Genomic DNA, 13,320 nt, shown 5'->3' on the forward strand with positions numbered 1-13,320 from the left:
TAATGTCACTGGTACCCCCAAAAATGTCAGTCAAGGGTCCGATATGTCGCAGTCCCGCAAAAAAAATCGCAGATCGCCGCCATTACTCGTTTAAAAAAAAAAAAACACCGAAAATGACAAAAATCTTTCCCTTAGTTAGTAAACGCAATAACTTTTGCGCAAACCAATCAAAATACACTTATTGTGATTTTTTTTTTTACCAAACATAGGTAGCAGAAAACAAATTGGCCAAAAATTTTAAAAAAATTTTGATTTTTACATTTTTTTGGGGGGAATTTCATATAAAAAAATGTTAAAAATATTGTTATTTTTTCAAAATAAACGCTCTTTTTTTGTTTATAGCGCAAAAAGTAAAAATCGCACAGGTGATCAAATACCACCAAAAGAAAGCTCGGTTTGTGGGAAAAAAAGGACATAAATTTTGTTTGGGTACAGCGTCGCACGACCACGCAATTGTCCGTTAAAGTTGCACAGCGCCGAATCGCAAAAAGTGGCCCAGACGTAAGACAGCAAAATCCTCTAGTGGTAAAGTGGTTAAAGCTCTTCCTATTTTTCTTCAGTCAACCTGTTTGTACATTTCTTCTCCAACTCGACTTGGCCATTTTTCTGGGTATGTTACTCATATATTTTGTTTTGTTTTATAAATGCACAAAATTGCATTATGTTAACAATCTGAGACTTTGTTCTTTGGGCATATTTATGTATTAATCTTTTTGGTTTCACATATTTTGCCTGTATACTATTATTGTGTACTTTCTATTCCAGAAATACCTACATTTCAGCACTTTGGACGTCATTACTCACACCCCTGATGAAGGGTTTCCTGCCATGCGTAGGGTGATGGGTGTCCTTTATTAGTCCATGCTCCAATTTTCTCTTGTTTGAAGTGACAAACATTTTACAATGTTACGCTATGTACTGTATATTTGGCCTGTTTTTTCTATAGCTGATTTTATGTTAAACCAATAAATTTATGTTTTTACTAATTTCTGGTGTTATTCTGGCCTCCAAAGTCCCATTCCCTCAGGGGGTTCTCTTTTTTTCCATTTTTGCAGTGCTACAAGTATAAAATGTTTGTTATTAAAAAAACAAAAAAAAAAAACAAAGTGTTCGTAATCACTTTAAGGCCCCTTTCACACTTGTGCGACATGTCCTGCAACTTGGGACTGCAAAGACAAGTTGTACTCCATGATTTCCAATGAGTACCGTTTATATTTGTGTGACTTCGAGTCACAGCAACTTCAAAGTGGTCCCTGCACTACTTTGGTCCAACTTTGATGCGACTTGAGGTCCACAGACCTCAAGATTACACAATCATTGCTTCAAGTCGAGTCAAAATAGCGGCAAAAGATCACGGCAAAATCAGCAACTTTTAGGTCGCACAAGAGTGAAAGGGGCCTAAAGCTTAACTCCAGGCAAAAAAAAAAAAAAAAAACCCCCACATTTTTCCCATGCAGTGGTGCTGTACTGGCGCTGCACGGGTCAACTGCTCGTTTTTTTTTTCTACAGGAGAGAAGAAAGGAGATATACCTACCTAATCATCCAATCCTCCCAGCATCGGTTCCCTACCCCCCACTTGAATATTGGACTGTTCATGACATCATCACATCCAGAGCAGATTCCATAGACCAGGAACAGTCTACCCTTAGACCATGGGGAAAAGCACCATTTTCCGGAGGATCAGGTGAGTATAGGTTTTCTGCTCACCCTCAGACAGAACGAGCAGGTGACCCGTGCAGTGTGGGCACCACCCCACTGCATAGGGAAGAAATGTTTTCATCCAGAGTTGGGCTTTAGTTAATCTGAGTCAGGCTATCACAGCCTTTCTCAACCTTTTAAATAGAGGAACCCTTGAAATAAATTCCTGGTCTTGGGGAACCCCTGATAAAAATTAAAAATCTACAACTCATGACACATTAGTGTGACAGTCAGTGGGAAGATTGCTCCTTACTCTTGTCATCATTGGGAAGAATTACCCCCCTTACAGATAGATAAAAGGAACAATGGTGACATTGGGAACTTATCTGGGAGGCAGAAATTGCCCATTGCTCAAGGAACCCCTAACAACCTCAGAAGGAACCCTGGTTGAGGAACCCTGGTCTACCATATAAGCCCTGATGAAGGACTGGTGAGCCCCTGAAACGTGTTGACTTTATTTGTAACCTTCTGTTGGGTGCACTCAAAATTTTCAGGACCCTCATTATATCCTCAGCACGCTTGTCCACACTCACATTCCTGATATTATTATTATTATTATTATACAGGATTTATATAGCGCCAACAGTTTGCGCAGGGCTTTACAGTGTGGGGGAAGACAATTCGGTTACAGTACAATTCAATACAGGAGGAATCAGAGGGCCCTGCTCGTTAGAGCTTACAATCTAGAAGGGAGGGTCAAGTGAAACAAAAGGCAGTAACCGAGGGGGATGGGCAGATGGATAAAATGGAGGTAGAGCTGTTAGGTGTGGGTAGGATAGGCTTCTCTAAAAGGGGAGGGTTTTCACGGATGGGTAGGATAGGCTTCTCTGAAGAGGAGGGTTTTCAGAGATCGCCTAAAAGCTAATAGAGTAGGAGATAATCGGACAGGTAAGGGTAAGGAGTTCCATAGCATTGGAGAGGCTCTGGTAAAGTCCTGGAGGCAAGCATGGGAGGGGGTGACAAGGGAGCTAGAGAGCAGGAGGTTTTGAGAGGAATGAAGAGAGCGATTAGGTTGGTATTTTGAGACTAGGATAGTGATGTAGTTGGGGGCTAAGCTGTGGATGGCTTTGTAAGATGTTTTTAGTATTTTGAATTTGATTCATTGGGTGAGCAAAAGCCAGTGGAGGGCTTGACAGAAAGGAAATCAAAATAAAAAGGTGAAATGAAGTAATGAAATAAATAAAACCATCATCTCAGGAGGAACCCCTAGCAACCTCAGGAGGAACCCTGGTCTACCATATAAGCCCTGATGAAGGACTGGCGAGCTCCTGAAACGTGTTGGCTTTACTTGTAACCTTCTGTTGTGTGCACTCAAAATTTTCAGGACCCTCATTATATCCTCGGCACGCTCGTCCACACTCACATTCCTGATAGAAAGGAAATCAAAATAAAAAGGTGAAATGCTGTAATGAAATAAATAAAACCATCATCTCAGGAGGAAGAGTTCCAAAAGTCGTTTATTTCCCCAGCTAAATATTTATGAAAGGAATTTTATTCTTTGAAACCGAAGAATATTCCATACATGACACTTACAGTTCTTGTCACAGAGAACACAATAATGAACCTTATAAAATATATACAGTTTTCAGCGAGTTGAAAAGTGCTTATGAGGTAGATGGATATAAATGATGACATCATCAATGTTTTGTGTGCCCCTTGACATCCAGCTATAGCACATTGGAGGTAAGTCAGTGATACCTTTTTTTTTCATTGTTATTGTGGGCCTACAGAAAATGGATACATAAAGCTATAAAATCATTCGGTGTCGTGTGGCATGTCCCATGGACATCTCACTCTCCCTGTTGTCATTTTTAAAGTATAACTAAAAAGCAAAAAAGCTGTGGGGCCTATGGTTGGAAATCCCTGGACTTAGTCCACGGGAACTGGAACTTCAAAGATTGTTGGTATGCTCGAATAAACTGTAGAAAATGAAGATAAGTCTTTAACAGTTGCATAACAATAGCTGCACTTCTTATGGATTATTGGTTGGGTTGAACTACAATAGTATAATTTTGGATATTTAAGTAATGGTTTGACCGTATATAGCTACCAATATTTGTATGACTTCTATGCCCACAAATGCAACCCAAAAAAATAAAAATAAAAAAGGGGGGAGGATTGCCAATGTACTGTGACTGTATTATATTGTTACAATAAAACATTTTCCTGATTTATAAAAAAAAAAAAAAAAAAATCGCCACCATTACTAGTAAAAAAAAAAAAAAAATTAAAAATTACATAAATCTTTCCCCTAATTTGTAGACGCAATAACTTTTGCGTAAACCAATCAATATACATTTATTGGGATTTTTTTTTTACCAAAAATATGTAGCAGAATACAAATTGGCCTAAAATGAAGAAAAAATTTGATTTTTAATTTTTTTTTTTTTATTGGGAATGTTATATAGCAGAAAGTAAAAAATTATATATATTTTTTTCAGAATTGTCGCTCTTTTTTTGTTTATAGCACAAAAAAATAAAAAAAAAAAAATCGCAGAGGTGATCAAATACCACCAATATTATTACAGTGACCACTGTAATACTGTCACTGGTCCCCAAAAAAGTTTAAAAAAAGTGTCAGTCAGGTGTCCGATTTGTCCACCTCAATGTCACAGTCCTGCTAAAAATCACTGATCACCAACATTACTAGTAAAAACAAAAATATAAAAATGCAATAAAAATATCCTATAGTTTGTAGACATGAGAACTTTTATGCAAACCAATCAATATACATTTATTGGGATTTTTTTTTTTTTTACCAAAAATATATGTTGCAGAATACAAATTTGCCTAAAATGATAAAAAAAATTAGATTTTTTAATTTTTTTCTTATTGGGAATAATATATAGCAGAAAGTAAAAAAGAAAACGTGTGCTTTTTTTAAAAAAAATTGTCGCTTTTCTTTTTGTTTATAGCGCAAAAAAAAAAAAAAAAAAACGCAGAAGTGATCAAATACCACCAAAACATAACTTTTGTGCAAACCAATCAATATACATTCATTGGTATTTTATTTTATTTTATTTTTTTTAACAAAAATATGTAGCAGAATACAAATTGGCCTAAAATGATGAAAAAATTTGATTTTTAAAATAAAATTTTAATTGGGAATGTTATATAGCAGAAAGTGAAAAAAAATGTGCTTTTTTTCAGAATTGACGCTCTTTTTTTGTTTATAGCGCAAAAAAAAAAAAAACGCAGAAGTGATCAAATACCACCAAAAGATAACTTTTGCGCAAACCAATCAATATACATTCATTGGTATTTTATTTTTTTTACCAAAAATATGTAGCAGAATACAAATTGACCTAAAATTATGATAAAAATTGATTTTAAATTTTTTTTTTATTGGGAATGTCATATAGCAGAAAGTAAAAAATAAAAAGTGTGCTTTTTTTCAAAATTGTCGCTCTTTTTTTGTTTATAGCACAAAAAATAAAAAATCGTAGGAGGTAATCAAACCACCAAAAGATAACTTTATATCAATATATATATATATATATATATATATATATATATATATATATATATATATATATATTCAATATACATTCATTGGGATTTTTTTTTTACCAAAAATACGTAGCAGAATGCAAATTGGCCTAAAATGATGAAAAAATTTGATGTTTCAATTTTTTTTTTTATTTGGAATGTTATATAGCAGAAAGTAAAAAAGTGTGCTTTTTTCCAAGACTGTCGCTCTTTTTTTGTTTATAGCACAAAAAATAAAAATCGTAGGAGTTAATCAAATACCACCAAAAGATAACTTTATATCAATATATATATATATATATATATATATATATATATATATATTTATATTCAATATACATTCATTGGGATTTTTTTTTTACCAAAAATACGTAGCAGAATACAAATTGGCCTAAAATTATGATAAAAATTGATTTTAAATTTTTTTTTTATTGGGAATGTCATATAGCAGAAAGTAAAAAATAAAAAGTGTGCTTTTTTTCAAAATTGTCGCTCTTTTTTTGTTTATAGCACAAAAAATAAAAATCGTAGGAGGTAATCAAATACCACCAAAAGATAACTTTATATCAATATATACAGTGGGTACGGAAAGTATTCAGACCCCCTTAAATTTTTCACTCTTTGTTATATTGCAGCCATTTGCTAAAATCAGTTAGGTTCATTCTTCTTCCTCATGAATGTACACATAGCACCCCATACTGACAGAAAAACACAGAATTGTTGACATTGTTGCAGATTTATTAAAAAAGAAAAACTGAAATATCACATGGTCCTAAGTATTCAGACCCTTTGCTCAGTATTTAGTAGAAGCCCCCTTTTGATCTAATACAGCCAGGAGTCTTTTTGGGAAAGATGCAACAAGTTTTTCACACCTGGATTTGGGGATCCTCTGCCATTCCTCCTTGCAGATCCTCTCCTGTTCTGTCAGGTTGGATGGTAAACGTTGGTGGACAGCCATTTTTAGGTCTCTCCAGAGATGCTCAATTGGGTTTAAGTCAGGGCTCTGGCTGGGCCATTCAAGAACAGTCACGGAGTTGTTGTGAAGCCACTCCTTCCTTATTTTAGCTGTGTGCTTAGGGTCATTGTCTTGTTGGAAGGTAAACCTTCGGCCCAGTCTGAGGTCCAGAGCACTCTGGAGAAGGTTTTTGTCCAGGATATCCCTGTACTTGGCCGCATTCATCTTTCCCTCGATTGCAACCAGTCGTCCTGTCCCTGCAGCTGAAAAACACCCCCACAGCATGATGCTGCCACCACCATGCTTCACTGTTGGGACTGTATTGGACAGGTGATGAGCAGTGCCTGGTTTTCTCCACACATACCGCTTAGAATTAAGGCCAAAAAGTTCTATTTTGGTCTCATCAGACCAGAGAATCTTATTTCTCACCATCTTGGAGTCCTTCAGGTGTTTTTTAGCAAACTCCATGCGGGCTTTCATGTGTCTTACACTGAGGAGAGGCTTCCGTCTGGCCACTCTGCCATAAAGCCCCGACTGGTGGAGGGCTGCAGTGATGGTTGACCTTCTACAACTTTCTCCCATCTCCTGACTGCATCTCTGGAGCTCAGCCACAGTGATATTTGGGTTCTTTTTTACCTCTCTCACCAAGGCTCTTCTCCCCCGATAGCTCAGTTTGGCCGGACGGCCAGCTCTAGGAAGGGTTCTGGTCGTCCCAAACGTCTTCCATTTGAGGATTATGGAGGCCACTGTGCTCTTAGGAACCTTAAGTGCAGCAGAAATCTTTTTGTAACCTTGGCCAGATCTGTGCCTTGCCACAATTCTGTCTCTGAGCTCTTCAGGCAGTTCCTTTGACCTCATGATTCTCATTTGCTCTGACATGCATTGTGATCTGGAAGGTCTTATATAGACAGGTGTGTGGCTTTCCTAATCAAGTCCAATCAGTATAATCAAACACAGCTGGACTCAAATGAAGGTGTAGAACCATCTCAAGGATGATCAGAAGAAATGGAAAGCACCTGAGTTAAATATATGAGTGTCACAGCAAAGGGTCTGAATACTTAGGACCATGTGATATTTCAGTTTTTCTTTTTTAATAAATCTGCAACAATGTCAACAATTCTGTGTTTTTCTGTCAGTATGGGGTGCTATGTGTACATTCATGAGGAAGAAGAATGAACTTAAATGATTTTAGCAAATGGCTGCAATATAACAAAGAGTGAAAAATTTAAGGGGGTCTGAATACTTTCCGTACCCACTGTATATATTCAATATACATGCCACTGATAATGGGGTACTTTGACTCAGTAGTGGGCTTGAGCACGATATGGCCATATGGTGGGACCAAACCCCCATTTTTATTTATGGATTGTCTTCAGATTTGGTAGTTATTTCTTTTGCATTTGCGCGCTATTCTTTTTTAATATACATGTCTTTTGGTTCATAGCTGCAGCAGCTTTAGAAATACATGGGTATGCTCCCCCAAATTTTTTGCCTGTTCAATATACATTCATTGGGGTTTTGTTTTTTACCAAAAATACGTAGCAGAATACAAATTGGCCTAAAATTATGAAAAAATTTGATGTTTTAATTTTTTTTTTATTTGGAATGTTATATAGCAGAAAGTAAAAAAAAGTGCGCTTTTTTCCAAAATTGTTGCTTTTTTTTTTTTGTTTAATAGCGCAAAAAAAAAAAATCACAGAGGTGATCAAATACCACCAAAAGAAAACTATTTGTGGGAAAAAAAGGACATCAATTTTTTTGGGTACATCATTGCATAACCACGCAAATGTCAGTTAAAATACCGCAGTATAGTATCACAAAAAATGGCCTAGTCCTGAAGGAGGTAAAACCTTCCGGGGGCCGAAGTGGTAAATATGTGTGAATGCCAAATCAAGCAAATCAGATATTAGTTTGCAGAATCAAAATAAACACGGAGATCTTGCAGACCTCAACTCAGATCATGCTGGGTTTTGTAGTTCCTCGTCATTTGGAAAGGAATGTTTCCAAAGGTTGTCATAAAACCAAAAAAAAATAAAAATGCTGGCCTCTGATTGGCCAGTTAAATGTATGCATAATATAACGTTGGAAATACCTGGGCCTGATAATAATTTAGGTCTGAACAATTATAACTTGTGCCAAACATTTTGAGCCTTCTCTTTGATCTTAATAAAAGCTTAATTTGAGTGACTCGTAAAATAAAGCTGCTGTCTCATTGGGTTAGCCTTCATGGCTCCTGACATTTGCATGAATCCATTCATGCTTGGTATGATGTTAGTTTATTCCTTAAAGTAGAGATTAAACTCTCAGTTGATCGGTTGTATTTCCTGTTTGAGAGGCCAGCAGAATGTTATGGAACTAAGTAGTGTTTGATCCATTGGTAAACAGAGTAAAGTTAGGCCTCCTCTTTAGCAGAAAGTCTCTTCTCCAGTGCTGTGGATGGATTTCTATTCCACTTTTTACCACCACGTAAAAACAAATTTGTAAAAAAAGTCATAGGTCTTAAACCGAAATCCTTTGTCAGCTACATGGGCCATATAGGAAACTTTATAGCCCTTGTCTTCAATATCCCCTTTAATACAATCCAAGAGGTCCGTGATGCCAGGAGACGCCTTCCATGGTCCAAACTTGACCACAGATTCTTTGTCCATATCAAGCGTGTTTAGGGCATCTTGGCACTTAGACGCATCCTCTTCAGTCCTTACGATACACACAAAGACGTTGGAGTGGCGTGATGCAACCACCTCAGCCCTAGCAATGCGAATCATCACCTCGATATTCTCGTGGTAGTTGGGTACTCGTGACAAGAACTGCTTCCTCCCCACTTGCTCCCCAAAGATCTGAGGAGTCTCTTCGAGTTTCTTCACCAGGGGTTCGATCTCGTAGAACAGGGCCTCCTTGTAGACTTCTAGGATGCACTGGTTGGGGACTTGGCCATTTCGAAGATACTCCAAGATGTATTTGAAGTATTTCCCATCCCGGTCGATAAAATACCTCCCCTCCGAGTCAGTGCGGAGTTTGGGTTGCCCATTAAACATCTCAAACAGCTTGGAACCCTGGTACTTCTTAAGAGTTCCCAGTGTTGTGGTGTAGGTATCACCACCGATGTTTAGCTGTACGATCGGGGACATCTGTAAAGGAGATTAAGGAAGATTACAATATGCTGGAGATGATACAAATACATATTTTAAAATTTCTACATTCTAAAAGGCATCTAAAGGTCAATAATGTGACTTGCAATGTAACATTGACTATAGGAGGAAATGTTTTTCAGTAGATGGTTGGGGACAAGGGTTAGGCCGTCGGTGAGTGGCGGTGGGGTGGGAGGTAGGCTTTGGAGTCCCTTGAGTACTCCCATCTTAATTAAAATGTTATAGAGAAGTAAAGCTTTCAGGTGAAAGTGATGCATGGGCATATTGGAAGGATGGGTTCCATATTATTATTTCAGTCTGTTCTTGTTCTATTAAAGCTTTTTATGATTTATGGCGGGTTTTTTTTTTTTTTTTTTTTTTTAGATTAATGATAAAAAAAAAAAATGTACAATAATAATTTTTTATCACTTTTGGATATGCTGTACACAAAAGCCAGCTATGCTCTGGTGTGTACTAGGTCTTGTATTTTCCAACGGTTGTAATTCCTACACCTTTCACCTGATTTGGATGTAAATACCCTCAAATTAAAGCTGAAAGTCTGCAGTTAAAGCACATCTTGTTTGTTTCATTTCAAACCCATTGTGGTGGTGTATAGAACCAAAAATATTAGAATTGTGTTGATGTCCCAATGCTTAACCGGTTGCCGACCACCGCAAGTAGATATACTGCGGTGGTCAGCCCCGGCCAGGCAAAGTGACGTATATATACGTCACTAGCCTGTCACTGGCTTGTGAGCCAATAGCGAGCGAGCGCGCCCCGGCTCATTCCCAGACAAGTCAGTGCGTGTGACCGGCGGACCCGATGTCCGCCGATCACTCGCGATTTGTTCGGCGGGAAGGGAGAAAGGCAGGCGGCTAATGTAAACAAGCCTCCTGTCATTCTCCCCTGTGTAGGAATGGTGATCATACGGTTCTACTATGTAGGACCGTTGATCACTGTTCCTACACCTCAAGCCACAGCCAATCACAGTTAGAATCACGCCCCTAGGGACACACATAATCCCTCCCTCTCCCTCCCTCAAATTAAAGCTGGAAGTCTGCAGTTAAAGCACATCTTGTTTGTTTCATTTCAAATCCATTGTGGTGGTGTATAGAACCAAAAAGATTAGAATTGTGTTGATGTCCCAATATTTAAGGACCTGACTGTATATAGGATTGAACTGGATGGACTTGTGTCTTTTTTCAACCAGACCAACTATATAACACTGCCCGATATTGACCATCCTACACTGCTCTCTTTTCCACCCCATTGGTGATATCCACCATCCCTCTTTTTTCCTATCAGAGCTCGAGCTCCCAGGGGCTTGCATATAGAGGGATCCCTAGTATCCATAATTGGTGGCCTTCATACAGTGTATGCCGTGGGAACCCGTCTATATGCAAGAGGTACCTGGCCTCGGCCGATTGTCTACAATTGTATTCATGTTGTTTGTTGGATGTTACTTACGGCATAGGTGAGTAATCTCTTTTAAGTTCATTGCACTCTGTCACCATTCAATAAAGGTTATTTTACGATCCTTACCATATCCCACTGCCTAGATTCTTCGCCAGCTTTTCAGCTCCTTAAGCCTGTGTCTATACGGGGTGCTTCTTGAATGCATGTTCTCAGCTATGTTGGCAAACACCCACAGGTGATGGCTAGGTTTAAATTTTGGCCAAAATGTTACACATTTTCTATACAACTATGTAACTATATACACTGCTCAAAAAAAATTTAAAAGGAACAATTTGAAAACCCATCAGATCTCAATGGGGAAACATATCGTGCTTGATATCTATACCAGCCTTTTTCAACCAGGGTGCCTTCTGGTGTCTTCAGGGGTGCCTTGGAAAAAATGCCTAGAAATTGCCCAAATTGGATACAAGCCAGCAGGTGGATGAAGCCTGCCCATTAGTTACATAAAGCCACAGGTTTTCATTGTGCACCATTACAACCTTCTAGCCGCCAGTGTCCGAACAATCAATGACGTCACCGGTTGAGAAGAAAAACGTTGGGCACCTGCATAGCACCCTTGTTTGCCCTTCCCCTGCCCCTCTCCATCAGCACTGGAGTTACATTAGCTGAGTGAGGGAGAAGAGAAACATTGGACTACTAGTCAGTACCAGTGTGCAAAGTTGTTTTCTGTGGAACAATAAATCACCTCTAATGTTGGGTGTCCTATGCATATAGGTGTTGCTGCGTTGGGTAAAGCTATTAATTTAGTTTTTTAAAATTTTGCTATGGGGTGCCTCGGGATTATGCAGAATTGTAAAGGGTGCCTTGATTAAAAAAAGGTTGAGAAACACTGATCTATACTGGTATGGACTGGGTAATGTGTTAGGATCTATACTGGTATGGACTGGGTAATGTGTTAGGATCTATACTGGTATGGATTGGGTAATGTGCTAGGATCTATACTGGTATGGACTGGGTAATGTGCTAGGATCTATACTGGTATGGACTGGGTAATGTGCTAGGATCTATACTGGTATGGACTGGGTAATGTGCTAGGATCTATACTGGTATGGACTGGGTAATGTGCTAGGATCTATACTGATATGGACTGGGTAATGTGCTAGGATCTATACTGGTATGGACTGGGTAATGTGTTAGGATCTATACTGATATGGACTGGGTAATGTGTTAGGATCTATACTGACATGGACTGGTAATGTGTTAGGATCTATACTGACATGGACTGGTAATGTGTTAGGATCTATACTGATATGGACTGGGTAATGTGTTAGGATCTATACTGATGTGGACTGGGTAATGTGTTAGGATCTATACTGGTATGGACTGGGTAATGTGTTAGGAGGATCTATACTGATGTGGACTGGGTAATGTGTTAGGAGGATCCATGTGTTAGGAGGATCTATACTGATATGGGCTGGGTAATGTGTTCGGATCTTTACTGATGTGGACTGGGTAATGTGTTAGGAGGGTCTATACTGATATGGACTGGGTAATGTGTTAGGATCTATACTGATATGGACTGGGTAATGTGTTAGGATCTATACTGATATGGACCGGGTAATTTGCTAGGATCTATACTGGTGTGGACTGGGTAATGTTTTAGGATCTATACTGGTGTGGATTGGGTAATGTGTTAGGATCTATACTGGTGTGGATTGGGTAATGTGTTAGGATCTATACTGATATGGACTGGGTAATGTGTTAGGATCTATACTGACATGGACTGGGTAATGTGTTAGGAATGAAAGGATGCCATATATACATTTTACGATTTTTTTTTGTGGGTGGTACCAATTCATTTTTAATGGCACTCCTATGCAGTAATATACCAGGCACATGTTGCATCCCACTCTGTAGTACTAAGCATTGTGGTGTGCTACAGTATTAAAAATGGTGCATGATGGCTGTTTCCTACGTTGGGGTTCACTATAAGGGTGTTTTTCTTGTTGTGCCCCCAGTTGGGCTTTAACTGTCCGCTTTAAAGTCTCACAGACCTGTCAATCATTGATTAATTGAACATTTCCTGGGAAACCGGATGTTGTCTTTCCTATTTGTACAGAGGAGGCTTGTTCTGTAGATCCCAGGCAATTAGACCTACCTAGCCAACATGCATGTCACTAAGAACTTCTACATAATCCAAATTACAGCTGAAAAAAAATTACTTTTCCCAGCTTCATCTAAGTGTTCTGCAAATCATTGAGAATGTTTTTCCACCCCCCGCCCCTACCTGACAATTAATGGATAACTGGCTCATTAAGAGTCTCTTTATGACGCCATCATGGGAAAAGAATTCTGCAAACAGTATAAGCACCTCTCTCTGTGTGTACATCTCCTCAATCAACTCCCCCAGCCCCTATGTTTACACAAGTTTGTGAGTAGAAACATTTTCCATCCTGCTCCTTCCAATTTTCTTGTTACTAAGGTCAAAACCAATCTTCAGTTTGACCCAACTCAGTATTAGAACATCTAACAAATGTTCCAAAAATAAAAAATTGGTTAATTGTTTTCACTAGTAATGGCGGCGATCAGAGACTTTTAGCGGAACTGCGATATTACAGTGAAAAATCAGACACT

At 38.4% G+C, this 13,320-nt stretch overlaps 1 protein-coding gene across 1 annotated transcript in view; it reads right to left on the reverse strand.

Annotated features, from left to right (window-relative positions):
* Positions 1–8,365: 8,365 nt before the first annotated feature.
* The window catches only part of KCTD14 (potassium channel tetramerization domain containing 14), a 28,073-nt gene continuing 23,118 nt past the window's right edge, over positions 8,366–13,320 (reverse strand). The window contains exon 2 of the mRNA XM_082245966.1: positions 8,366–9,270. Coding sequence (XP_082102092.1) covers positions 8,599–9,270 — 672 coding nt within the window. The 3' untranslated portion in view covers positions 8,366–8,598. The remainder of the gene's footprint in view (positions 9,271–13,320) is intronic.

The sequence above is a fragment of the Pelophylax lessonae genome, assembly GCF_965119305.1.
Source record: "Pelophylax lessonae genome assembly, chromosome: 2".
NCBI classification, from domain to species: domain Eukaryota; kingdom Metazoa; phylum Chordata; class Amphibia; order Anura; family Ranidae; genus Pelophylax; species Pelophylax lessonae.